Source organism: Lontra canadensis, unplaced genomic scaffold, assembly GCF_010015895.1.
Source record: "Lontra canadensis isolate GAN:19392208 unplaced genomic scaffold, GSC_riverotter_1.0 scaffold12, whole genome shotgun sequence".
NCBI classification, from domain to species: Eukaryota; Metazoa; Chordata; class Mammalia; order Carnivora; family Mustelidae; genus Lontra; species Lontra canadensis.
Window position 1 is genome coordinate 19,695,102 of NW_022631006.1, and position 27,843 is coordinate 19,722,944.

General features: G+C 47.8%; 2 protein-coding genes across 4 annotated transcripts in view; one reads left to right on the plus strand and one right to left on the minus strand.

Annotated features, from left to right (window-relative positions):
- DNAJC17 (DnaJ heat shock protein family (Hsp40) member C17) overlaps positions 1–27,843 on the plus strand; it is a 41,537-nt gene that overhangs the window by 10,104 nt on the left and 3,590 nt on the right. For 2 of the 3 annotated variants that reach the window (XM_032856825.1, XM_032856824.1), the window contains exons 2-10: positions 18,647–18,716; positions 19,018–19,076; positions 19,294–19,381; positions 20,785–20,870; positions 21,106–21,202; positions 21,735–21,778; positions 22,228–22,305; positions 22,834–22,914; positions 23,368–23,478. In XM_032856825.1, coding sequence (XP_032712716.1) covers positions 18,647–18,716; positions 19,018–19,076; positions 19,294–19,381; positions 20,785–20,870; positions 21,106–21,202; positions 21,735–21,778; positions 22,228–22,305; positions 22,834–22,914; positions 23,368–23,478 — 714 coding nt within the window. The remainder of the gene's footprint in view (positions 1–18,646; positions 18,717–19,017; positions 19,077–19,293; positions 19,382–20,784; positions 20,871–21,105; positions 21,203–21,734; positions 21,779–22,227; positions 22,306–22,833; positions 22,915–23,367; positions 23,479–27,843) is intronic. The other variant, XM_032856826.1, reaches the window with a different exon arrangement.
- On the minus strand, positions 25,345–27,401 carry CUNH15orf62 (chromosome unknown C15orf62 homolog). Its single transcript, XM_032856827.1, has one exon. It carries the CDS (start codon positions 26,271–26,273, stop codon positions 25,758–25,760), a length of 516 nt encoding a protein of 171 aa, XP_032712718.1. The 5' UTR covers positions 26,274–27,401; the 3' UTR covers positions 25,345–25,757.

A 27,843-nucleotide genomic window follows, 5' to 3' on the forward strand; every position in this document is an offset into this window, starting at 1 on the left:
GTGTAGAGCAGCCAGATCCAAGACATCTGGCAGATGTGAGGGGGTAAGAGTCTACAACGCAAAGATTTTGGAGTCTGCGCCTGACACAGGGATCCTTAGGGTAAGGATGGGAGGGCGTTGGTGGGGCTGTAGATGGGGCTCCAGGTGGGTGGCTGGTTTGGGGAAGTGGGCTGAGAAGAATGGCAAGGCAGGGGTTAAGGCCCAGGAGGGAGTGCTGGGAGGGCTAAAGAAACGGGGGAACCCATAGACAAGAGCCTGAGGGATGTAAGGAGCTGAAGAGTGATCACACGGATGGTTCAAGAACCTAGATCCAAAGGTGGCATAAGGGCACCATTTGGGGAGAGAAGCAAGTCAGGCCCTGTGCCCAGTCCCAGTTGTTCTAGGCTGTATAGGTCACTGAGTCTGGGTGATGGGCCATGGTTAGCAACCTGAGAAAGATAGTGACGTGAGGTCTGAGTTCCCCCAGAATCATCTCAGTACCACTAGCTGGCTCACATTTGGGAGCATAGACCTGAGAGGGCTGGTGTTGGGGGGCAGCTGGCACCCTGCTGGTAACGAGCCTTAGGAGCAGGGCAGTTTCTGTAGTGAGCAGGAACTTAGGGATTCCTCAGCAGTGCTGTCGCAGGTTGGGCCACAGGCTGTCAGGAAGGAAAATGCTCAGTATGTCAGGCAGAGGAGACTTCTGCCAAAGTGCCCAGGGCTCTATGGATTACTTCCTGCTTGTGACACCAGGCAGTCGCTTAACCTCTGGTGTTCCAGCTGGGGCAGGGATGCAGAGATGATGTCTGCCTCGCCGAGTCTTGGGGAGAAATTAAATTACTGCCTGGGCCGTGATCACTGACTGTTCTCCTTCCTGCACCCAGACGTGATAATGGTCTTCTAGCTGATTCACCCGTATGGTTTGTTCTTTTAGTACCTGTTGTCACACAGAGTGGTCTCCTTATCTGTCTTCTGGATCTGAGTCTGGCTTTTGAGAACTGGGCTTAATTACCTGTACCACTTACTTACCTGGTTCCAGGTTTTATTATAAGAAGGGACAGCAGCCTTTAAAAGAAAGTAATGATCTCTTCTTTGTAGGGCACCTTTCTTTTAAGTTAATGATGACTATTTTACCTTTATGGGACCCCTTAGCGCCTCACTTTTTTTGAGTGAGTCAGGAGTTCATTCCCCTCAAGAGGCGAAACTGGAGTCCGGTGGATTGTCAGAGGCCCTGCTGTGTCCCTGGCACAAAGCCCAGTGGAGATGGTGGGAGACCCACTTCCCAACCTACTCCCCTGCTCTGGGCTCAGGTTGCTACAAGTGGTAGAACCAGTTATGGAGCCTCTGGGAAAGGCTGGGTGGCAGGTGATTCATGATTCATTCTTCCCCTCTGTGATGTGAGTTCTGGGGGATAACATTTAGTTCCCATTGTGGTTCTGACAGTCTACTCTAGTGATTTTTTTCCCCCTTTTCAGACTTGGTTTCTCAAGAGTCGGGGTTCGCAAGGTGGAAGGGAAAATTGTGAAATAGTAGTACGGTGTCCCAGGGTCAGGACAGCACTTACTTCTACTCCTCCATGGCCCTGAAGTAACTGACAGAGTTGAGGCTTTCTCCTCGTGTTTTGGTTGAGAGCAAATGGATGTTTGGCCCTTTCATTCAATAGGCATTTATTGTGTGCCTACTGAGTGCCAGGTCCTGTTCATTGCTCTGTTCTAGGCCTTGGGGATAAACAAAACTTCCTGCCCCATAAAGCACATTCCCTTTTCTGTAAGGGAAACCCCCATCCTTTCCTATCCCTGTGGGCTCTCATTTGAGGATAAATATAACAATTGTAAAATGAAAAAAAAATTTAAGATTTTATTAATTTATTTAAGAGAAAGCATGCATGAGCAGGGGGGAGGGGCAGAGGGAGAGGGACAAGCAGATTCCCTGCTGATCATGGAGTCCAACACAGGGCTGGATCCCAGGACCCTGAGATCATGACCTGAGCCAAAATCAGACATTTAACCAACTAAGCCGCCCAGGCACCCCTGAAAAAATAAGTGCTTTTAATGAAAAAAAAATTTTTTTTAATTTAAAAAATTGTAAAATTATTTTAAAAGGACCAAAACAGTTGGGGCACCTGCCTGGTTCATTCAGTATAGCATGTAACTCTCCATGTTAGGGTTGTGAGTTCGAGTTCCACATGGGGAGATTACTTAAAAATTAAAAATCTTATAAAAAAGAAAAAAATAAAAGAACCAAAACAGTTTATCTGTTTTTCGAGACCAAACCAGAAAAGAAACAGTGGATTAGAGGCATTTTGAGGGAAGTGCTGGCATTTGGCACCGACTAGTAGAGACTGACTAGGGAAGAGATGGGAAAACTATAGAAAGACTGGAGTGATCTTAATCATTGCCTCTTAGGGAAGCATAGGACAAGCCTGACTCTCTGCCTTCAGTGGTGCCTGAATGTGTTGCTCTATTCAGTAGTTTATGTTCTGGATGATCATCTAGAGACATGGAAGTCAGACTAAACTCAGGTAGTGTCCTAGGATGGAGAAAGGGAGTGATGAGGCAATAGCTTCTTAGAAAAATGTCAGGAGAAAGACTACACTTGTGCAAATTGGAATTTAAAGTCCTCCTGGAGCTTCTATTCATCTGAGATCTTTGTCTTTCTGAAATTGGGCCTTGGAGACAACCTGGTCTTCTGAAAAACTATGGTCTGTGCAGGGGACACTGGGTAGGAAGCCAGTCAACTGTCACCTGGTTCCTCCCCTCTGTGAAGTCTCAAGAAATGCAAATGAATGTTTCCAAGTGCTAGGGAGGCCAGGGACTTAGGGGCGACCCACAGGTAAAGAACGAAAACTGCAAGTGTTAAGTCAATCCAGTAGCCTTTGGCAACATCTTCTTCTTTTTTAAAAAAATATTTTATTTTATTTTCTTAGAGCGAGTGTGGGGCAGAAGGAGAGAAGGAGAGAGAAAATCCTAAGCAGGCTCCATGCCCAGCACCGTGCCCAACTGGGGGCTCCATCTCACCACTAAGGCTGAGATCATCACCTGAGCTGAAATCAAGAGTTAGAAGCTTAACTGTGTGAGCCACCCAGGTGCCCCTAAAGATTTTATTTTTAAGTAATCTCTACACCCAGCATGGGGCTCAAACCACAACCCTGAGATGAACAGTCACTCTCCACAGGCTGAGCCAGCCAGGTGCCCCAGCCTTTGGCAACATCCTGAGGTGGCTTCAGCCCTGCCTGAGTGATCCGGGACTTGCAGACTCGGTTTCGTGGAGGTTGGGTGGGATTAGAGTCCTAGCTTTACCCCATACCATTGCAAATAGGGTCTCTCTGTTTCTTCTGAAAGCCCTTCTTCCTTCCCAACTTTATCATAGTTAAGGAACATATTTGCATCTTTCTGCCCTGAATCCAGCCTCCTGAGCTGCTAACAAGGCAGGATTATTTCATGAACAATATTGACACCGGAAGCTTTTTCAAAGTCCTGCTTCAGGATAGTTGTGTTGATATGATGAGAAATTCTTTAGGCAGCAGTCACTTTGGAACGCTGGGCAAAGCTGGGAATCCAGTTTGTAACACAAAACACCAAACTCCAGGCCAGCTGGTTCAAAGTCAAAACTGGCCTTCCAGGCTAAAACCCAGGAATGGGCCCTGCCCAGAGTAGGCTTAACCACTAAAAATAGTAACAACTAGTTAATCAGGACAGACACACTTGACTAGCATTCCTAGGCCAGCTGGGTTTTGGTTCATAGCCACTCTTAGAAGATCTCAGGCTACCTGCGCTGCCCTCTACTCTTTGAATGAGACAATTTTAGAGCCTCTGGGGGCTAACCAGGGATTGTACTTTAGAACCACACCCCCAGCAGACTTGAAGCCAGCCCTCTCCATCTTGAGAATTCAAATTGGGCTGACCTGGCCCACTGTGGACTCACATCCATCCCTGGAATTGCTGTCAGCTTGGCATCATTCTGGGCTGGTGTCACAATTTACCTCCCTCCCAGAATTGGATAGGCAAGAGGTTTGGGACTTACATTGAGTGCTGAGTTTTTGGCAGTTACTTCATGTGGACTCTTTTTTGTTTGGGGTTTTATTTTAAATCCTCACAACTATCCGTGTATAGGGATACTTTCCTCATACTGTAGATGAAGAAGCTAAGGCTGAGTGAGGTTCAGCAATTTGTCCAAAGTCATGCTAGTAGTATACAGAAGATTCAAAATTTAAAAATACATCTGTTGGATTCCAGAACTTTCTCTCTTTCAGTGAACTATGCTGCTTTCTAGCTTAGAATAGTAGAAAGAAGCAGAACATCCCTGCTCTTTTTAAATTGAGATATAATTGACATATAGTATTACATTAACATAATGACTTGATACATGTGTACATTGTAAGATGTACAACACATCTACATTGATCTAGTTAACATCCATCACCACACATAGTTACACATTTTTTTTTCTTATGTAAGAACTTTTAAGATCTCTTTAGCAAATTTCAGGTATACAATACAGTATCATTAAATACTGTCAGCACACTATACTTTACATCCCCATGACTTATTTATTTTATAACTGGAAATTTGCACCTTTTGAGCCCCTTTACCCATTTCACCCACCTCCCACCTCTGGCAACCACGGATCTGTTCTCCAAATTTATGAGTTTGTGTTTTTTGTTTGTTTTTACATCCACACCTAAGGGAGATCACACAGTATTTGTCTGTCTGACTCATTTCACTCAGCATGATGCCCTCAAGGTCCATCCATGTTGTCACATTGGCAAACTTCCCTTATTTATGGCTGAATAATATTCCTGTGTGTGTGTGTACACACCACGTTTTCTTTTTCTATCCATCAGGTTGTTTCCATGTCTTGGTTATTGTAAGTAATGCTGCAATGTTTTTATGTCCTTTGGAGAAATACCCAAAAGCAGGATTGCTATGTCATGTGGTAGTTGTATTTTCAATTTTTTGAGGAACTTCCATACTGTTTTCCACAGGGACTACACCAGTTTGCATTCGCACCGACAGAGCATGAGGGTTCCCTTTCTCCACATCCTCGCCAATACTTGTTATTTTTAGTCTTTTTGAGAACAGCCATTCTAACAGGTGTGAGGTGATATCTTATTGTGATTTCGATTTGCATTTCCCTGACGGTAAGTGATGTTGAGCAGCCCTTGGCCACCAGTATGTCTTTTTTGGCAAAATGTTATTCAGGTCCTCTGCCCATTTTTTTTTTTAAAGGTTTTATTTATTGACAGAGATCACAAGTAGGCAGAGAGGCAGGCAGAGAGAGAGAGAGAGAGAGAGAGAGAGGAGGAAGCAGGCTCCCTGCTGAGCAGAGAGCCCGATGTGGGACTCGATCCCAGGACCCTGGAATCATGACCTGAGCCGAAGGCAGAGGCTTTAACCCACTGAGCCACCCAGGCGTCCCTCCTCTGCCCATTTTTAAAATTAGATTGTTTTTGTCTTTTTGCTATTGAATTGTATGAGTTCTTTTTTATATCTTGAATATTAACCCCTTGTCAGATCTATGATTTGCCAATATTTTCTCCTATTTGATAGGTTGCCTTTTCATTTTGTGGATGGTTTCCTTTGCAGAAGCTTTTTAGTCTGATGTAGTCCCACTTGTTTATTTTTGCTTCTGTTGCTTTTGCTTTTGGTGTCAAATCCAAACAATCATTGCCAATACTGATGTCAAGGCACTTACCACCTATGTTTTCTTCTAGGAGTTTTATGGTTTCAAGTCTTACATTCAAGTCTTTAATCCATTTTGAGTTGATTTTTGTGTATGGTGTAAGGTAGGGATCCAGTTTCATTCTTCTGTATGTGGCTGTCCAGTGTTACCATTTATTGAAGAGACTATCTTTTCCCCGTTATATATTCTAGGCTCCTCTGTCATAAATTAATTGACCATGGGTTTTATTTGTGGGCTCTCTACTCTTCTGTTCCATTGATTGACATGTCCGTTTTTATGCTTATACCATACTCTCTTGATTACTATAACTTTGTAATATAGTTTGAAATCAGGAAGTGTGATTCTTCCACCATTGTTCTTCTTTTCCAAGATTACTTTGACTATTTGGGGTCTTTTGTGGTTCCTACAAATTTTAGGATTTTTAGGGGCACCTGGGTGGCTCAGTGAGTTAGGCCTCTGCCTTTAGCTCGGGTCATGATCTCAGGGTCCTGGGATCGAGCCCCGCGTGGGGCTCTCTGCTCAGCTGGGAGCCTGCTTCCCCCCCTTGCTCTCTGCCTGCCTCTCTGCCTATTTGTGATCTCTCTCTGTCAAATAAATAAATAAAATCTTAAAAAAAAAATTTTAGGATTTAAAAAAAAATCTATTTCTATGAAAAATGCCATTGGAATTCTGATAGGGATTGCACTGAATCTGCAGATTACTTTGGGTGCTAAGGACATTTTAACAATATTAATTCTTCCAGTCCATAAACACAGAATATCTTTCCATTTATTTGTGTTATCTTCAATTTCTTTCATCAGTGTCTAACAGTTTTTAGCATATAATTCTTTCACCTCCTTGGTTAAATGTATTCCTAGGCATTTTATTCTTTTTGATGCAATTGTAAGTGGAACTGTTCTCTTAATTGTTCTTTCTTTAAAAAAAAAAAAAAGATTTTATTTATTTATTTGAGAGAGAGCGCACAGGCAGAGGGCAGCGGGAGAGGGACAAACAGACTTCTTGCTGAGCAGGGAGCCCAATGTGGGACTCGATCCCAGGACTCTGGGATCATGACCTGAGCGGAAGGCAGATGCATAACCGACTGAGTCACCCAGGCACCCCCTTAATTTCTCCTTCTGAGAGTTCATTTTTAGTGTATAGAAGTGCATACATTTTTGTATATTGATTTTGTGTCCTACAACTTTACCTAGTTCATTTATTCCAACAGGTTTTTGGTGGGATCTTTAGGGTTTCTTGTTTCTTTCTTTCTTTCTTCTTTTTATTTTTATTTTTTTAAGATTTTTAAAATTTATTTGACAGAGATCACAAGTAGGTAGAGAGGCAGGCAGAGAGAGAGGAGGAAGCAGGCTACCCACCAAGCAGAGAGCCCGATGTGGGGCTCAATCCCAGGACCCTGGGACCCGAGCCAAAGGCAGAGGCTTTAACCCACTGAGCACCCAGGCGCCCCTCTTTTTTTTTTTTTTTTTCCCCAAGATTTTATTTATTTGATGAGAAAGAGACAGCCAGAGAGGGAACACAAGCAGGGGGACTGGGAGAGGGAGAAGCAGGTTCCCTACAGAGCAGCCCGATGTGGGGCTCGATCCCAGGACCCCGGGATCATGACCTGAGCCAAAGGCAGATGCTTAACTGACTAAGCCACCCAGGTGCTCTGGGTTTCCTGTTTCTTAAAGTAGGTACTTATTACTATGATCCTCCTCCTTCTTCTTTTTCTTCTTCTTCTTCTTCATCTGGGAGTTTTATTTTGCTTTTGTTTTTGAAAGGTAGTTTTGCAGGATAGAAGATTTTTAGTTGGCTTTTTGTGTTTTCTGTTCAGCACTTTGAATATATCATCCCACTGTTTCTGGACTCCTTTTTAATTTTTTTTTCCTAATAAGACATCTGCTGTTAATCTTAATGGGTTTACCTTGTAAGTGATGATTTCTCTTGCTGCTCTCAAGATTTTCTTTCTGATGTAGGCCCTCAGAATTTTTACTATGATGTGTCAGGGTATGGATCTCTTCCTATGTATAGTACTTGGAATTCTTTGATCTTCCTGGATGTGTAGATTAACATTTTTAGAAAATTTTAGTCATGATTTCTTTGAGTATATTTTCTACTCCCTTTTTTGGCCTCATCTATTAGTCATATTATTACTTGTAGGTTGGTGTCTTTAAAGGTGTTTCACATTTTTTGGACACTGTTCATTTTACGTCATTCTTTTTTCTCTCTGTTCTTAGCATTGCATAACCTCTGTTTTCTTTCTTTTTTTTTTAATTATCTGCAATGATTTTTTTTTTTTTGTTAACATATAATGTATTATTTGTTTCAGGGGTACAGGTCTGTGATTCATCAGTCTTACACAATTCATAGCGCTCACCATAGCACATACCCTCCCCAATGTCTATCATCCAGCCACCCCATCCCTCCCACCCGTCTCTACTCCAGCAACCCTCAGTTTGTTTTCTGACATTAAGAGTCTCTAATGGTTTGTCCCTCTTTCTGGTTTCATCTTGTTTCATCCCCCCCACCCTTCTCTTATGATCCTCTGTCTTGTTTCTCAAATTCCTCACATCAGTGAGATCATGTGATAATTGACTTTCTCTGATTGACTTATTTTACTAAGCATAATATCCTCTAGTTCCATCCACATTGTTGTAAATGACAGGGTTTTTTGATGGCTGCTTAATATTCCATTGTGTGTGTGTGTGTGTGTGTGTGTGTGTACACATTTTCTTTAGCCATTCATCTGTTGATGGACATCTAGGTGTGAGCTTCCTTCTTATAACTGCTTTTTCTGCATCCCGTTAGTTTCGGTATATTGTATTTCCATTGTCATTTGTCTGAAGGTATTTTTTTATTTCTATTTTTTTAAAAGATTTTATTTATTTATTTGACAGAGAGAGAGAGATCACAAGTAGGCAGAGGCCGGCAGATGGAGAGGGAGAAGCAGGCTCCCCACTGAGCAGAGAGCCTGATGTGGGGCTTGATCCCAGGACCCTGAGATCATGACCTGAGCCGAAGGCGGAGGCTTAATCCACTGAGCCACCCAGGGGCCCCTATTTCTTTCTTTTTTTTTTTTAATTTTATTTATTTATTTGACAGAGAGATCACAAGTAGGCAGAGAGGCAGGCAGAGGGAGAGGGAGAAGCAGGCTCCCTGCTGACCAGAGAGCCCGATGTGGGGCTCGATCCCAGGACCCCGAGATCATGACCTGAACGGAAGGCAGAGGCTTTAACCCACTGAGCCACCCAGGCGGCCCAGGCGCCCCTATTTCTATTTTGATTTCTACTTTGACCTATTTGTTGTTCAGTGGCATGTCTTTTTTTTTTTTTTTTTTAAGATTTTTATTTATTTATTTAACAGAGAGCTAGAGAGCGAGCACAAGTGGGCAGAGCAGCAGGCAGAGGAAGGAGGGAAGCAGGCTCTCTGCCGAGCAGGGAGCCCAATGCAGGGCTCCATTCTAGGACCCTGGGATCATGACCTGAGATGAGGGCAGCTGCTTAACTGGCTGGGCCACCCAGGCTCCTCAGTAGCATGTCATTTAATCTCCACATATTTGTGGATTTTCCAATTTTCTTCCTCTAGTTGATTTCCAGTTTTATACCACTATGGTCAGAAAAGATACTTGATGTGATTTCAGTCTTTAAATTTTTTTTTTTTTTAATTTGAGAGAGAGTGTGTGAGTGAGGGGAGTGGCAGATGAAAAGGGATGAGGGAAGCAGATTCCCTTTTGAGTCCCGGAGCCCCACACAGGGCTTGATCCCACAACCTGAGATCATGACCTGAGTTGAAACCAAGTCAGACTCTACCACCTGAGCCACCCTCAATCTCTTAAAATTTATTAAGACTTGTTTTGGGGTCTAACATATAATCTATCCCGGAGAGTGTTCTATGTGTGCTAGAGAAGAATGTATATTCTTTTGCTTTGGATGGAATATTCTGTATATCTGTTAAACCCATCTGGTCTAGGGTGCCTGGGTGGCTCAGTTGGTTAAGCCACTGCCTTCGGCTCAGGTCATGATCCTGGAGTCCTGAGATGGAGTCCCATATGGTGCTTCCCCTGCTCTGCAGGGAGGCTGTTTCTCCCTCTCCCTCTGCCTCTCTCCCTGCTTGTGCTCTCTCTCTCTGTCAAATAAATAAATAAAATCTTTTTAAAAATCCATCTGGTCTAATGTGTCATTTAAGGTTGATACTTCCTTTTTTTTTTAATTTTTTTTGAAGATTTTATTTATTTATTTGACAGAGAGAGAGAGATCACAAGTAGGCAGAGAGACAGGCAGAGAGAGGAGGAAGCAGGCTCCCTGCCGAGCAGAGAGCCCGATGCGGGGCTCGGTCCCAGGACCCTGAGATCATGACCTGAACAGAAGGCAGAGGCTTTAACCCACTGAGCCACCTAGGCACCCCCAACCTTTTAAAAAGATCTTTATGTATTTATTTGACCAAGAGAGAGAATACAAGCAGGAGTGGGAGATGGAGAAGCAGGCCCCATGCTGAGCAGGGAGCTATATGTGGGGCTTGATCCCAGTACCCTGGAATCATGACCTGAGCCAAAGGCAGACGCTTAACAACTGAGCCACCCAGGCACTCCAAGGTTGATGCTTCCTTATTGTTTTTCTGTTTGGGATCTATCAGTTGATGAAAGTGGGGTATTAAAGTCCCCTGCTATTATTTTATTTGCTTTACGTATTCACATGCTCCTATGTTAGATATGTAATATTTACAAATATATCTTCTTGATGGATTGACTCCTTTATTATTATATAATGACTGTTGCCTCTTTGTCTTAAAGTTTATATTGTCTAAGTATAGCTATCTCAGCTTTGTTTAGCTATCTCAGCTTTGTTTTTTGGTTGTGTGGAATATCTTTTTCCATCCCCCCCCTTTTTTTTTTTAATATTTTATTTATTTATTTGACAGAGAGAGATCACAAGTAGATGGGAGAGGCAGGCAGAGAGAGAGAGAGGGAAGCAGGCTCCCCGCTGAGCAGAGAGCCCGATGTGGGACTCGATCCCAGGACCCTGAGATCATGACCTGAGCCGAAGGCAGCGGCTTAACCCACTGAGCCACCCAGGTGCCCCATCCCCCCCCTTTTTAAAAGATTTTATTTATTCATTTGAGAGAGAGACAGGGCACACAAGCAGGGGGGTGGCAGGGGGAGAGGCAGGGGGAGAGGCAGAGGGAGAGGGAGAAGCAGGCTCCCAGCTGAGCAGGGAGCCCAATTTGATGTGGGGCTTAATCCCAGGACCCCAGGATTATGACCTGAGCCAAAGGCAGACACCTAACCGACTGAGCCACCCAGGTGCCCCAAATCACACATAACTTATGAATCACATTAATTTTCTTATGTTTTCATTATCATTCCTGAGTAACTTTGTCATTCTTTAACCTTTGTTTTCTCCTGTTCTTGGTCCAGTGTGCATTTTTTACCTGTATGTATGTTCTCACTCCCCAGCATTTCTTCATCCCAGGTCTGTGCATTAAAACTTGTTTGTGTGACGGGTGTCTGGCTGGCTCAGTCAGTAGAGCATGTGACTCTAGATTTCGAGTCATGAGTTCAAGTCCCATGTTGGGTGTGGAGCCTACTTTAAAAAACAAAAATTCAAAAAAACCCCAACAACCCTGTTTGTATGAATTTATTCTTTTCCTACTCTTCTTCCATTACTCTTCTTTGGTTGAAGTTTCTTTAGGTTTTTTGTTTTTGTTTTTTAAGAGGCATCTGGGTGGCTCAGTCAGTTAAGTGTCTGCCTTTTGGTCCTGGGATCCAGTCCCACATTGGGCTCCCTGCTCTGCGGGGAGTCTGCTTCTCCCTCTGCCTCTGTCTCACTCTCTGTATCTCATGAATAAATAAATAAAATCTTAAAAAAAAAGATTTTATTTTTAAGCAATCGAGACCCAACATGGGTCTCGAACCTACAACTCAGAGATCAAGACTTGCATGCTTCACTGACTGACCCAGCCAGGTCCCCTGGTTGAAGTTTTCTATTGCCCAATATAGCCTTTGATAAAAACATTTTTATTTCCATCCTTTATTGCAACGTGTCCCTCTTTTTTCATGTCCTTTTCTGTTCTCAGTACCTTTCCCTCATTAAAGCAAAACTTTTTTTTTAAGATTTCCTTTCCTTTTTTTTTTCTTTTAAGATTTTATTTATTTAGAGAGAGAGATTGAGAGAGAGAGAGAGCATAAGTGGAGGGTTAGAGGGAGAAGCAGACTCCCTGCACTTATCCTGGGACTCCAGGATCATGACCTGAGCCGAAGGCAGTTGTTTAACTAACTGAGCCACCCGGGTGCCCCAACTGCCTTTTTTTTTTTTTTTTTAAGATTTTATTTTTAACTCATCTCCACACCTAACATGGAGTTCAGACTCACAACCCAAAGATCAAGAGTCTCAGCTCTATGGACTGAGCCAGCCAGGTGCCTCAAAAGTGAAACTCTTATATTTCTCCTAAGCTGGTCTGGCACTCTAAGAGAAGTCAGGCTCTTTTACACCCTCTGTCTTGAATGTCCTTTCCAGCTCTCTGCTGGGAGAGCTACTCACCTTTCAGAACCAGCTCGCTCTTGCCCATCTGGGAGCCTGTAGGGCTAAAATTAGGCACTCCCTTCTCTGTGTTTTCATCCTTTTATTATTATTATTATTTTATTTTATTATATTTTATTTCATCATGATAAGTGTACTCTTTAATCCCCATCCCCTATTTTCCCTTTCCCGCACTCACCTCCCCCTGGTAACCATCGGTTTGTTCTTTATAGGTAAGAGTCTGTTTCTTGGTTTGTCTCTCTCTCTTTTTTTTCCTCCCCTTGTTTTTTTTCTTTGCTTGTTTTATTTCTTAAGTACCACATATGAGTGAGATCAGATGATATTTGTCTTCTCTGACTGACTTATTTTGCTCATCATTATACTCTCTGGCTCTGTCCACATTGTTCCAAATGGCAAAATATAGCTGAAAAATATATATCTATTGCACATCTACTTTATCCATTCATCAGTCAGTGGGCACTTGGGCTGCTTCCATAGTTTGGCTATTGTAAATAATGCTTCAGTACACATTGGAGTGCATGTATCCCTTTGAATTAGTATTTATGTATTTTCAGGATAAATACATAGTAGTGAGATTTCTAGATCTAGGGTAATTCTATTTTTAATTTTTGGAGGAAATTCCAATGGCTGCACCAATTTGTATTCTTTTTTTTTTTTAAATTTTTTTTTTAAGATTTTATTTATTTATTTGACAGAGAGAGATCACAAGTAGTTGGAGAGGCAGGCAGAGAGAGAGAGAGAGGGAAACGGGCTCCCTGCTGAGCAGAGAGCCCGATGTGGGACTCGATCCCAGGACCCTGAGATCATGACCTGAGCTGAAGGCAGCGGCTTAACCCACTGAGCCACCCAGGTGCCCCACCAATTTGTATTCTTACCAACAGTGCATGAGGGTTCCTTTTTAACTGCATCCGTGCCCAACGCTTGTTTCTTGAAGTTTTTTTTTTTTTCTTTTTAAGTGAGCTCTATACCCAGTGTGCGATTGAACTCATGACCCTGAGATCAAGAGTTGCATGCTTGAGCAAGTGGGTGACTCAGTCAGTTAAGTGTCTGCTTTAGGCTCAGGTCATGATCCTAGGGTCCTGGAATTGAGTCCCGGATCAGATTGGGCTCCCCGCTCTGCAGGGAGTCTGCTTCTGCCTCTGCCCCTACCCCCTGCTCATGCTCTCTCTCTCATGTGCTCTCCCTCTCTCTCAAATAAATAAATAAATAGAAACTTTAAAAAACAAACAAACAAAATGGAGTTGCATGCTCTATGGATTGAGCCAGCCAGGTACCCTGTTTCTTGTGTTTTTTATTTTAGTCAGGTGTGAGGTGGTGTCTCATTATAGTTTTGATTTGCATATAGATGAGTGATGTTGAACATCATTTCATGTGTCTCCTTTGGAGATATGTCCATTCGTGTCTTCTGCCCATTTTTTAACTGGATTATTTGTATTTTGGGTGTTGAGTCGTGTAAGTTCTTTAGTATTTTGGATACTAATCTTTTATCAGATATGTCATTTGCAAATATCTTCTCCTGTTCAGTAGATTGTCTTTTAGTTTTGTTGTTTCCTTTACTGTGAAGAAGCTTTTTATTTTGATACAGTCACAATAGTTTATTTTTGCTTTTATTTCCCTTGCCTCAGGAGACATATCTTGAAAAATGCTGCTGCAGCTGATGTCAGAGAGATTATTGCCTGTGCTCTTGAAGGATTTTTATGGTTTCAAGTCTCACATTTAGGTCTTCAATCCATTTTGAGCGTTTTGGGTATGGTGAATGAAAGTGCTCCAGTTTCATTCTTTTACATGTGGCCATTTGTTGAAAAGACTGTCTTTTTCCCATTGTGTATTTATCCCTTCTTTGTCAAAGATTAATTGACCAGGTAACTGGATTTATTTCTGGGTTTTCATTCTCATGGACCACTCTTGTTTTTTTTGTTTTTTTTTTTTAAGATTTTATTTTTTTTTGACAGAGGGAGACACAGTGAGAGAGGGAACAGAAGCAGAGGGAGTGGGAGAGGGAGAAGCAGGCTCTCCACTGAGCCAGGAACCCAATGCGGGGCTCAATCCCAGGATCCTGGGATCATTACCCAAGCTGAAGGCAGACGCTTAACAGCTGAGCCACTCAGGTGCCCCTCATGGACCACTCTTATGGCATCACACACAATAATGTCATTCATTGTTTTCATGACCATCTTCCTTGCTAAGCAGTGTCCTTCCTCTTCAATATCAGGGAAATACCTGATTTTTTCTATATCCCGACTCCAGTTCAGCCTTTTTATTCCTAGATATTCCATTAGTGGACCCAGGAGGTGGGGTAGATTCAGTACTGTACTTAAGGGCTCTCAGAGAGCTCTCCTCCTACCCTTAGATACCCCTCCTTGGGCATGAATACCACATCCTGACCTTGACCTTCTGGCCTTACCTCTCTTCTTGCTAATAACCAGCTAGTGCCTGAGACTGGCAATTTTTTCTGATAGGATCTTGAAATACAGAATGATCAGTCCCTTATACCTTTGGAGGATGGTTTGGAAATTGAGGTCCAGGCCAGGCCTTGAGGGAGTCGGGGGGCCAGGATACATCAATTTGATTAGGGCAGTTGTATGTATGTATGTATGTATCTATGTATTTTTAAGATTTTTTTATTTGTTTGACAGAGAGAGAGAGCACAGCAGGGGGAGTGGTTGACAGAGTGAGAGGGAGAAGCAGGCTTTCTGCTGAGCAGGAGCCCGATATAGGGCTTAATCCCAGAATCTTGGGATCATGACCTTTGGGAAGGCAGATGCGCAACCAACAGAGCCACCCAGGCACCCCAGGGCAGTTGTATTTAGCTGTAAATTTGCGGAGTGTGGAGCTGGAAGGGCAGAGTTAAGACAGGGTCAGGGTCCATGCAGATGGAGGTAACCTAGGTCTAGTTATACTGTTGGTTCAAAAAAAAAAATCTGATGACACTGTTACAGACATTTGTCAAAGGAACACATTCTGGAAAGAGACTTGATAAAGAAGCAAATTGATATATATATAGATAGATTAATTTCATATTATTACATAATTAATTTTTTTCAGTTAGAACAAGTTGTTTTCCTATTTAAGTAAAACAAAAATAAGTTTTTTGTTTCCATGTCCCCTTTTTTATAGTTTTGCAGCAGAATGCCCAATATGAAACATAATTACAAATACTCAGCTATGCACAAGAGAATAGTCCTTAAGTACCAATGGAGACATGATTCTTTTTAAATAAATGCCTAAACACAACTCAGGTCCCATAGGCACCTGGACTCTAAGGTCTGTGTAGCAAAATGAAACAAAACAAAACAAAAAACCAGTTTTTTTATATAGAACATCCAAAACGAATTATAAAACACACAACAGTGCTTAATATCTTAATATCTTAATAAATACTTCATTCCTTTAGAATAAAGTCTATAGGGGCACCTGGGTGGCTCAGTGGGTGAAAGCCTCTGCCTTCGGCTCAGGTCATGATCCCAGTGTCCTGGGATCGAGCCCCGCATCGGGCTCTCTGCTCAGCGGGGAGCCTGCTTCCTCCTCTCTCTCTCTCTCTGACTGCCTCTCAGCCTATCTCTATCTGTCAAATAAATAAGTAAAATCTTTAAAAAAAAAAAAAAGAATAAAGTCCATAAAGCATTCTCTCAAAAAAAAAAAAAAAAAGGATGAATGTGCCATCCATGCTCCTTCTTTTTTTTTTTCTTTTTTTTTTTTTAAGATTTTATTTATTTCTTTGTCAGAAAGAGAGAGAGAGAGAGCCCAAGAAGAGGGAGAAGGATGACAGAGGTAGAGGGAGAGGGAGGCAGGGGGAGAAGCAGACTCCATGGCTGAATAGGGAGCCCGAAATGGGACTCGAGCCTAGGACCCTGGGGATCCTGACCTGAGCTGAAGGCAGATGCTTAACCGACTGAGCCACCCGAGTGACCTCAGACAGAACATGTTCTGTCTCTCTTGCTTTTTTACTGCTCCTTCTTGCCTCTTTTCACCCTTCACTGTCTGTTTCAGGTTTATAAAAGTGAACATATAATACTTTTAAATAGCCCCATGATACAAAAGAAACTGTCTTCCACAAAATGCCCCAACATCGGTAGCCACAGCCCTCATCCTGGTACTGAGGAAGTCCAATCTGAGGGCGGGCAGCTTTCACGTTGAGGTGACACACACCTTCTTCTCCCTGCCTCTTCCTTTCACCCGTCTCAGAGAGAGAGGTGTGGGAGAGAGGCAAGAAACAAAACCCCAAAGAGCCCTATTTGCTGGCATAGTCAAGGATGAAGGTTTAAAAGGATACCCACTATCCAGTTAATGCTGGAACTTGAAGAGAGGGCTGGGGGACTGGGGAAAGAACATTAGTATTGTTTTACTTATTGAAAAAAAAAACAACAAACAACAAATACAGGACCCTAATATATAAAGAATATATAATAAAGGCGTAGTTTTAAATGAAAAAGAAATGAAGCCAGGGGTACAGTGGAGGAGGCAAAAGAAAGAGGGAGAAAAGATGAATGATAAGGGGCTGAAAGAGTAAAGATGATATTTCAAATGTAAACTGTATATAAAACTATCACCTCTTCTCTAATTAATTTTTTAATAGTGAAATCAGAGCCGGATGTTATTTTTTAATGGTGAAAAGCTAGATTGGGTTGGGGAGGACAGCACGTGGGCCAGGTGAGCACAGGTAGACGATTGGGAAAGAGTGTAGGAAGGCACACATTCACCCTGGCTGATCCTGTCCTGGAGTGGAATCTGTCTCCTGGGTTGAGCCAGGTGCGCCCTGAGCGCCCGATGGGTGTTGTCGCCCTGGCCGTGAAGATGTAGTGCCCGCCATGGCCCGGTAGGTGGCAGCACATCCCAGAGGTCCGAGGTGGTAGTGGAGTGAGGCACCCGGCCACCGCCCTGCCTTGCTGGCGCTGGCTGCTTGCCTCTGGACGTCCTTACTTAGCAACTTTGGGTAGAAGTATTTATTGGTTTCCTCTGAGAAACCTAGAAAGCCAGTTGGCTTAGCTAGTTGAGGAAGTTCTGAAGCTCCTCCTCGCAGGAGGTTTGAGTGGCAGGGTAGGGTGTGCAGGGAGAAGTGAGGGCAAGGTCTCAGGATCTGGAGGCAGATTCTGGGATTCCGTGCTTTGCCTTGCCTTTAAAACAGTGGAGCTGGCTATGTATGAGAGAGAATTTTGGCGGCTCTGTTTCTTTATTTTTACTAACCTAAGAAATAATACTTTTTTTCCTTTTAATTCAGAGATACAAGATAAAAACCAAAGATGGACCATAACTAAGATAACCGCTATTGATTATAAAAAAATGATATTAAAATAAGACCTGTTTAAGGTTTGAAAATTTGAACTACAGAAAAGTATAAAATAAGAAGTAAATGGGGGTGCCTGGGTGGCTCAGTCAGTGGTGTGTGTAACTCTTGATCTCACAGTTGTAGGTTTGAGCACCATGTTGGATGTAGAGATTACTTAAAAATAAAATCTTTTGGGGTTCCTGGGTGGCTCACTTGGTTAAGTGTCTGACTCTTCAGCCCAGGTCTTGATCTCAGGGTTATGAGTTCAAGCCCCGAACTGGGGTCCATGCTGTGCTGGGCAGGAGCCTACTTAAACAAACAAACAAACAAACAAACAAACAAAGAAAAACACAGGGGTGCCTGGGTGGCTCAGTGTGTTAAGCCTCTGCCTTCAGCTCAGGTCATGATCTCAGGGTCCTGGGACCGAGCCCCACATGGGGCTCTCTGCTTAGTGGGGAGCCTGCTTCCTGTCCCCTCTCTCTCTGCCTGCCTTTCAGCCTACTTGTGATCTGTCTGTCAAATAAATAAAATCTTTAAAAAAAACAAAAAACAAACAAAAAACCCACAACTTTGTTATTCCCCGCAAAGATGTATTTATTTATTTGACAGAGAGATAGCACAAGTAGGCAGAGCAGCAGGCAGAGGCAGAGGGAGAAGCAGGCTCCCCATTGATCAGGAACCGCCCCCCAATACAGGGCATGAATCCAGGACTCTGGGATCATGACCTGAGCCGAAGGCAGCTGCTTAATCGACTGAGCCACCCAGGTACCCCCCCAAGACCCCCAACTTTTAAAAAATAAATAAATACTAGTGCAGTGGACATTTTTGTATGCTTGCTTTGAGATACTTGTACAAGTCCAAATTCCTAGGGGTGATCAGAGGGCAAATACATTTTAAAACTTGTATGGCTGGCTGTAAAGAAACCCACTGCACCAGTAGCCCTTCTCTGCGGGGACACTGGTGCCTAGCAGGAAGTAGGCCCAGCTTCCCTGCTGTAGGACAGCAGTCAGCTCCCTCCATGGCTTTCGCCTTCCCCACTGCAAATCTCCCCAGAGGTTGTGAGGTGAGTGTTCCCATGTGGGAGCCTCTAGCCTTTCTTATAGCGTGGGGGAGCACTCCATGGAGTCCCTTTATCGCTCTAGTGAGATTTTCCTGTCTGTCCTGGGGTGAGAGAATGAATAACCACTTTGTCTGGCTCTTCCAGGTAAAGAAGGCATATAGGCAGAAGGCCCTCTCCTGCCACCCAGACAAAAACCCGGATAATCCCAGAGCAGGTGAGACTCTCCCAGGTGTGGGAAGGTGAGACCTGCTCACCAGGACATGGTGTCTCCCCCGTCTCGCTCCCGTGGGTGCGCTGGGGAGTGCTTGCACGTGCAGGCAGCCCTAAGCCTGCACTTTGCATTTGGGGGCGTCTGGTCAGTTGCCTGTGCACCCCCCTTCCTTTGCTGGTCCATCCTCTGCTGACACCTGCCTTCCTGCCAGCCTGTGGCTTCTCTGAGGTGCTTTTCTGAAGGAGCACACTGTCATCAAGCCCAACTTCATTTTCTCCTCTCTCTTTTTTGATATGTATTTTAGCTGAGCTCTTCCACCAGCTTTCTCAGGCCTTGGAGGTACTGACCGATGCTGCAGCCAGGGTAAGCTCATCCTCCTCCAGCTGCCTCATCCCTGTGGTATGAGCCCACTGTGGCACCTCGGCCTCAGTCCCCTGTACTCTGCCCAGTAGCCCAGTCCTTGTGGCCCTAGCCTGAGGCCTGATTGCCAGGCTGCCTCCTGATGGCCCTGGGACTGCACAGCTGTGCTCTGGGCTAGTCCTCCAGCTGAGTGCTCCTCGGTGTTCCTTTCTCCTGCCAGGCTGCATACGACAAGGTCAGGAAAGCCAAGAAGCAGGCAGCGGAGAGGACCCAGAAACTTGATGAGAGAAGGAAGAAAGTGAAGCTTGGTAGGTGACATCGTGGTGCTGGGTGGCCTTTGGTTTCCCTGGGCCATTTTCACACAGCCCTTCACCTTTCTTCCTGGAACCATGATTCTAGCACCTCCGAACTTTTTGGCTCCAGCTCTGGGCACAGCCTTTCTCTCAGGGGTGGGTCCTGAAGGACACTCTTAGGAATAACAGCAGTGACTAGATTTACTACCGGCTAGCATTGTGACAGATGCTTTCCAGCCTCCTGTAATTACGACAACTATCCAAGGAGGTGGGTATTACCAAACCCATTTTTTATAGATAAAGAAGCTAAGGTACCAAAAAGGTAAGAACTCACTGAAGCTGGGATTTAATCCCACTCGGTAAGAGTGAAGCCTGTGTTCCTGATCACTGTGCCATCCTGGATCTTTCCGTGTGTCCCAGCCTCATGTCTGCACGGAGCTTTCACTCTGTGGAGTCCCCTCAGAAGGATCCAAATAGGCCCAGGCATTCTTTTTTAAAATTTTTTAATAAACAGTTTTATTATAGTGTATTTTGAATATCATCTACCCATTTCAAGTGTACGATTCAATGATTTTGAGGAAATTTCCCAAATGGTACGACTGTGACTGTAAATCAGCTTTAGAACATTTTTATCACGCAGTAAGATTGTTCCAGGTGGTCTTTACCCAATTTTTCTCCCCTTCTTCTTGCCCATTTGACATCCATATATTTAATATGTACATCTACCATCCCGGTTCTTCCATCTTGCTATCAAAAACAAACAAAAAAACCTGGTGATTCTAGGTAAGTAAAGTGCCCAGAGAAGAGAGCCATGAGTGCCAGGCTGGAGAGGAGGGTTTGTCACAGCAGCTGGCCTGGCCTAGGGCCACAGGCAGGTTTCTCTTGGAAGGTGGAAAGGGCTCCAGGACATGGGGTGATGTCTTCACATGGACTCTGCCATCGCTGTAGGAGCCACCAGAGTCTAGTCCCAAGTGAGGCTTGGTAAATGTGGGCTGAGAGGGAGGTAGAGGAGACGGTGGGGCTTCGATCTCTGTGGTGGGAGAAGCGTCAGCACCAAGGCTGAGGTCAGGCTGTGGTGCCAAACCACAGGAGCAGGCCAGCAACTCCACCCTCGGCATCCCTGCCACATGGCCCTGGGCTGCTGACCTAAGCAGCCGCCCACACCCTGTTCACTGATCGGAGAACCAGCTTGGTCAGCGGGAGCTGATTTAACTCTTGCAGACTCCGGCCACTCGGCTGGAGCCTATACTTCATCTGTGCTTTGACTTTTCTCGATGAAGACTAACTTGGGAGCACATGGGGCTGGAGCGAGGGGGAGAGCTACTCTGTGGTTTCACCCTCCATGAGACTTTGGGTGGGCTGCAGCCATGTAGAAACTGCTTAGACCAGACACTGGGTCACTCAACTCTCATGCCCAGACCTGGAGGCCCGAGAGCGGCAGGCCCAGGCCCACGGCAGTGAGGAGGAGGAGGAGAGCAGGAGCACCAGGACACTGGAGCAGGAGGTGCGTCTGGGTGTGTTAGCCCAAACCCATCTGCAGGAAAAGGAGGAGGGTGGGCCTGGGTGGCTTTCATGGCTGTGGACGGCCCTGTTCCTCCATGGGGTCCGGGTAATCTGTCCAACCCGCAGGTTGCTGGGCCCTAGCTTGCAGGTGGAGCCTCCCAGGGACCCTTACAAGGTCAGCCAGCCTGGAATTGGTTCTGCACAGAATTGTCACTCCCCCCAACCCCGCTCTGCAGATCGAACGCCTTCGAGAAGAGGGCTCCCGGCAGCTGGAGGAGCAGCAGAAGCTGATCCAGGAGCAGATACGCCAGGAGCGGGAGCAGAGGTTGAGAGGTAAGCATCCCTCACATCCCCCGACATCCCCTCTGAGGCAGATACCCAGAGGGGCCGCACGGGCTGTTTGGTGGAGTTGCTCTGGAGGTTTCCACCTGCTTGGAGCCCTGGGGGCACCTGACTCAGACATACACCACCTGTCCCTTCTTCCCACCACTTCTCTGGGGCCTATTTGTTTTCATTCTGCCTGAAATCTGCTGGCCCTGTTTGAGTCCTAAGCAGAGCTGACTCTATTTTAGAGCAGTTCGGTAGAGGAAAGGTTCTGGGATACTTTGTTTCAGTAAAACTATGCCTTTGTTGGTAAAGTGCTAACCGTGGCCTTCAGCTTGGCAGACCGCCCCTGAGGTAGCAGCTCCTCTGGGTGCGGGTGGGATTGCCTCTACTTCCCCCCCTGAAGCTCATCAGCAGGGCAGATAGTGCCCTTGGTAAGGAGTGACTTTTTATAGGTCCTTCAGGCTCTGGGTTGTGTCTCCTTTAGAGAACCTGCTGCCTCCCTCCTATTCTACCTTGCTAATTTTCCCAAATTTTTTAGGAAAGGCAGAAAGTCCTGAAGGCAGAGGAACCCCTAAGCTAAAGGTGAGCCCTGTGGGACCCATGAGCCACTGCACAGTACCCCTTATCAACAAGAACAGATTCTTCTGGGGGCTCTAGGGGTTCTGGCAGGGATGCTAGGTCTCTGGGAGCCAGCACCACCCGCCAGGTCCTTCCATCCTCCTGCTGCCTAGGGATCAGATCAGCCTCTCGGAGCTCACCCTGAAAAGCCCTCTTAGCCCTGGCAATTGCCGGGCAGCGCTCCCCAGAAACCCTGGAAGGGGAGCATCTCATGGGGGTGGAAGTGTGGTCTCAGGTGAGCAGGCCACCCTGCCTGTCCGTTTGCAAGAGAAACACATTTTTGCAGGGTCACTCCCTAGATGACAAGTGCCTAGAAGACCATCAAGGTGTCGCTCCACCCATTAAGCTCAGGTGCTGGCACTGTTCAGGCCGAGGTCAGAGTTTAATGGTGGTGCCCATTGCTGTCCTTGCAGCTAAAATGGAAATGCAAGAAGGAAGATGAGTCAAAAGGCGGCTACTCCAGAGATGTCCTCTTACAGCTTTTCCAGAAGGTCTGCCCTGCCACCTTCCCTCTTTCCCATCACTTCTGCCTGCACCTCAGCCAAAACCCCGAGTCTCCATGCCTAAACTTCCCTTAACATCTCTGCCAGCCTTTTTTTGCTGTCTCACAGACCACAGGGCAGCCCAGAGGTTTTCTCCACCAGCGGCCGTCTGGTTCTTGTGTTGCCATGTGCCCTCCAGCCTCGTGTCGCCTTCCCTGCCCAGCTCTGGACCTTGCCATCTGGAGTGTGTGGGGAGAGACAGGGTGGGAAGGTGGCACAGAAGCCCCATCCCCTTTCCCACCTTTGGTGACAGTCTGAATCTTCAGTCCTTTGTCCAGGTCTCCTTTCCTGGCTTTCCTTTGCTACCACATCGCAGCAAAAATCTCCTTTCTTTCCCATCTCTGATCCCTCTCTGGGAATTTAGCAACAAAGCATTATCGGCCCGCCAAAAATGCCCCGGCAGGCCTCAGGCCAACCCAGACTTGTCTTGCTCCCAAAGGCTGAGCCATGCTTACTGGGACCCCCTTGTCCTTACAGTATGGAGAGGTGCTCAACCTGGTGCTTTCTAGTAAGAAGGCTGGCACTGCTGTGGTAGAGTTCGCAACCATCAAGGCTGCGGTGAGTGCTAGGGGAGGCTTTGGGGGGCCATGGTGGCCCCACTATTTCAGAGTAGGAGCCAGTATTGTGGGCCTTCTGAGCTTAGGTATCCACACTCCCAGAAGCCCCCCACCCCCCACCAATTCCTGGGAGTAGAGGCACAGCAAGTGAAGATAAGGGAGAGCAGAGACCGACTCTGTTTCCTGCTTCACACCCTCTATCCTCTACCCTCCTGTGGGAGCTGGCATCCCTCCAGGCATGCTTTGCCTCTCTCCCCACTCCCCAGTTAGAAGGCTCATACCTCCTCACTCACCCATGAGGAAGGTTAAAGCTTCAGCCCATCATTGTGTGAGGGTTGCTTGGTTTTGTCTGGAGGATGACAGTGCTGGTTCTGGTTCTTTCTGCTGGTGTAGAGAGAGCCACTTTATGGCTGATTGGAGCCACGGGACCAGGACTGGGTACTGTGTTTGGCAGGAGCTGGCTGTCCAGAATGAAGTGGGCCTGGTTGATAACCCTCTGAAGATTTCCTGGTTGGAGGGACGACCGCAGTGTGGGAGAGACCCCAGCCACTCAGGACTGTCACAGGTAAGGAACCACACCTCCGTCAGCTGGGTCTGCCCAGGGTTTGTGGGACCTTTTCCTGTCTGGGCTCTGCTTGGGGCCCTTTCCTCCCAAATCCAGGTTGTCAGGAGCAGAGTGAGACTGGCAGTTTTGCCAGCCTGAACAGGACTAGGATTCTGTCCTGACTCTTTCTGTCTGAGTGCTAGGACCCCAGCCCACACAGAATACTTAGACCTTACTTTCCCGCCACAACCCCGTGTCTGGCTGGGGCTCCCACCTTCACCCTGAGGGGCTTTTCTGGCCCCCAGGCTGCTTGGTTGTTGTGTGAAGCCCTGGGCGCTTTGACTACCTGGTGCCGCAGGCAGCTTGAACGCCCTCTTGTCCCCCGCCTCTCCCACTGGCTCCGGTTCCCGGGTTGTCTGGGGCTGCCTGGGGCAGGGGCCAATGGGCAGGAGGAAGTCTCCTCAGCACCAGCACTGGCGCCTCTGCCGGTCCCGGGGCGCTGCCTGCACGGATGCCTTGTGGTGTGGCACAGATCTGGCGCTGGCTCTCAGCCTTCCAGCTTCGTGAGGGTTTCTGTTCGCCACCTGCACACACCTGGCCCTTGTTACACTGGCCCACTTTGGCAGGACAGAGAGCCTTTGGGCCCAGAGCTGTCCCTTCCCTGAAATGGCCCATGGATCTGTTGGGAGCCTCAGGCTGCCGTGCTCACAGCCCGATCCGTGGGGGAGAGGGTCCCTAGGGTCCGCAGGGCTTTGCTCTCATTGCCTCAGCCTGCTCACCTGTGTGCTCTCAGCTGGCTGGGAGACGGGAAGCTCCCTGGGAGTGTGGCCCAGGACCCGGACAGAGGAGAAAGATGAACGGTCAGGAGCCCTTCCTTAGAGACCTCATTCCCCACTGTTAAGTCCCAGCATTTCACAGCCCCAGAGGACACTGTAGGCCATGTTACAAAGAACTTTATTCATTTTCTCCTGCATCCAGAGGGGAGCCTTTGAACTCCGCAAGTCCGCACAGAGGAGGGAAGAGGGAGGCTGTCGGTATGGGTATGGAAGCAGTGTGCGTCAGAGCTTCCTCTCCCCCTCTGCCAGGCTTGGAGAGGCCTGGAGTGTCAGAACCATGAGGCCAGCCCGTCTGAGTTCTGGTTGCAAGTCTTCTGGCCAGGCCATGAGACGGGGGCAGTAGCACAGCCCTTGGCCTTGACCAGTGGGCCGGCCCTGGGTAGCAGGCCCCCAATCGTCAGGGGGTTTGGGCAAGGCAGAGCTCCTCAATCCTGGTGGAGGATTCTGGAGACCTGCTGAGCTGCTTTACAGTAACAGCCACGAGCTTCATGTCCATCCCCGATCCAGTTCTCCTATGCTCTTGGGGCAGAAAGGGAAATCTGCCATTGTTCCTGCTACATTTCCCAACGGTTCCCATCACTAAAATTCTGGGAACTGCCCCAAGCACCCCTTTGCAGGCTGTGCCTGTGCCTTTGGCTGCCATTCCCTATAGCCTCCTTCCTTGGGCACCAGGCGTGCTCTGGACAGCTACCTTGGCAGCTTGTCTTGTCCCTTTTTGGCAAGTGATTTGTTTGCCCTTCCCCCTGAGTTGTACTGTGCACCTCTACCTGCCTGTCTCTTCCTACTCTGCCAGCCCCTCCCCTCTCCTGTAGGTCCTGTTTGTCCCCCTACCTGCACCGGGCACTCATGGCTTCCAGGCCATGGCCGAGACCCAAACTGCCTGCTAGGGCTTTCTCCAGTGATGTTCATGTTCAGCCAGCACTGTCCAAAGTGGTAGCCATTCATCACGTGTGGCTGCTGAACATTTGAAATGTGGCTAGTGCAGCCATAGAACTAAATTCTTAATTTTACTTAATTTCAATTTGAACAGTCACACATAGTGCGGGGGACCCATTTTGCCTCACCCTATCCTGTGATGCCTCTCTGTTAACAGTGGCTTCTGAGGGGCCGGTGCAGGACACCTGTCTGACCCGCGCAGTCTGCATGTCCTCCACTCCCCCGGACTCACCCCTTGTGCTGTCCTCCTCCTCTGCTGGCCTCTGCCCTGTTCCTGTGGTTACAGGCGTGGCCTCCCTTGCCCAGCCCGGCCAACTGCCTTCAGGGCTCCTGCCACCAAGTGCCCCCTCATAGCACTTCCAGCTTGCTTCTGTGCCTCCGCTCCCAGGTGATGTGGAGGACTTCAGGACCTGGAGGGCAGGCAGGACCCTGGATTTCTATCCCTAATTCTCCTGAATCTGCAGCTGTACCCTCCTTCCAGGCTTCCGGCTCTTCCAGTGACCCCACCTCTGCCCACCCACACCCCATTCAGAAGCTAGGTTCGTTCGGAAATTGCTCCCTCAGTATCTGTAGAACTTCCTCAAGAAGTGAAATCCCCAAGTCCACTTTGAAGGAGAAGAAGGGATCACTGAGGTCTGGAGCAGGTGTCCCCTGGAAGGGGGGAGTGTCCAGAAGGTCATTGTCAGAGTAGTGGTGGAGGGTGCCCGCCAGTGAGAGCGCAGAGGGCAGGGTGGCCGAGTAGGCGGGCGGGGGCTCCAGGATGTTGGGGCAGCTGGAGCTCTCTCGGTAGAGGCGGGGAGGCTTGGGCGGGGCCAGCAGGGTGGCCCGGGGCTGCTCATCCCCCCACAGAGGCAGGCGCCGGCCATCTGGCCGCCCTCTCAACTCCCGGATGACTTCTCGGTTGCTGTACTCCTCGTGGTCCCCGCCAGCTGTGCTCGCCTGGCTGAGCACGCTGCCCTGTCGCCGGAGTCGCTGTGGCCGCCCCAGGCTCAGTCGCTTGAAGAAGGAGGCATTGCGGAAGGAGCCTTTCCGCCAGGTCTCCATGGCATGCAGGGGAGCCAGCAGACAAGCAGCCCAGTTCAAGAGTAGCTAGTCACCATGGGGTCCCTGCTGGAGCAGTGACTGGCTAGAGCGGTGGGGACAGCCCTGGCTAGAAGCACAGACTTTTGGCCAGCATCTTGGACGGCAGCAAGAGGTCCTGGGACGAGGGTGCTTTTGTCCGGGAGAGCCCAGAGGTGGGAGTTCCTGGCAACAGGAGTTTCCCAGAGGGATAGGCTTGGCCTGGTTACTTGATCGGACAGTGGGAAAAAACCCCAGGAGGAAGAAGCAGCACTTACTGGAGTCGGAGGGCGGGCAGCCCCACCTGAGGTGCCAATGATGGATGTTGCGGTGCTGGAGCAGCCTGGGCTGCTTCCCCAGGGGCCTCCGCTCTGGGTGGGCCCGAGCTCGCCTTGCCTTCCCGTCCCCTGCACTTGGCCTCTCCGCCGCAGCGCCCGGACTCTGATGAGTGGCTTGGCTGTTTGTGCCGGTGCGTGGCAGTGGGGATTGTTGTTTTCAGGTGACTCAGTCAGGTGGGAAGCCAGGTTTCATGCTCTTAGGTAATTGCAGCATCTGCGGGCTGGGATTGGGCCAGCCATGGCCAACACCCCCGGGCACTGGGGAGCTTTGGATTCCCCTGAGGACTCTGGGGGCAGCCCTGCTTTGTGTGTCACCACTGTTGCTTCCTTTTCCCCCTGCAGCCTCTCTGCCTGGGGCCCTAACCCCCTTCAGCCCCCCAAGTGTCTGCGAGGGAGGGGCCCCAGGAGGGTGGGTATTAATTGAAAGGCAGGCATGTGGAACAGTTGTTGGGGAAGGAAGAGAGACCTGTCACTAGTGTGGGTGACTCAGTCCTGGGGCCTGGTGACAGGCCCTCATTAGCCAAGCCTGCAGGTACGAGGGGGAAGAGGCAGAGGGTGTGTTAACGGGAAGCAGCCCCATGCCTATAAAGGGCTGGCCCCTCCCTCGGCTGGGCTCAGGGCATGCCAGGGTGCCTCTGAGGTTTGCTCTGCAGGGCAGACTTATCTTGGAAAGGGGGGAGCTGCTCTCCATCGGCCTGACACCCAGTCTGGCAGTTTCTCATCTTCCTGGATTTACTCCCATAGCCTCAGGGCAGGAGGGAGCAGTTGAGGGCCAACGTCCTGCTGCCTCTGGTCCTGCCTTGCTCCAGTCCTTTCTCTTGGGTCACCTGCACCTGCTTTGGGGTCCCCCCTGTGTGGAAAGGGCTGAGCCACACAGGGCTGCCTTGAAGTGTCAGCTGGGCCAGGTTCGTTAGGTGGGCCTGGCTGGGAGGGCTCCTGTTCTCCGAGATGCCACAGCCTGGGACAGACAAGGAGGCTGGAACGGTCAGAGAATTGGCGGGGGTGGGGGGGGGGGCTGGGCTGAGTCACGCTTCCTGGTTCTGTATAGCCCTAACCTCAAACCAGTTGGCCATGGTCTGGCATCTTAACCCAGGTCACTTCCTTCATATTCCCCAGGTCACTGACCACTGAACCTCCCCTGGCTTATTAGTGAGCGAGCACTCGCTGGGTCTGCCGCAGGACAGGCTCTGCAGTTGGCTGTGTCCACACCCCCTGGC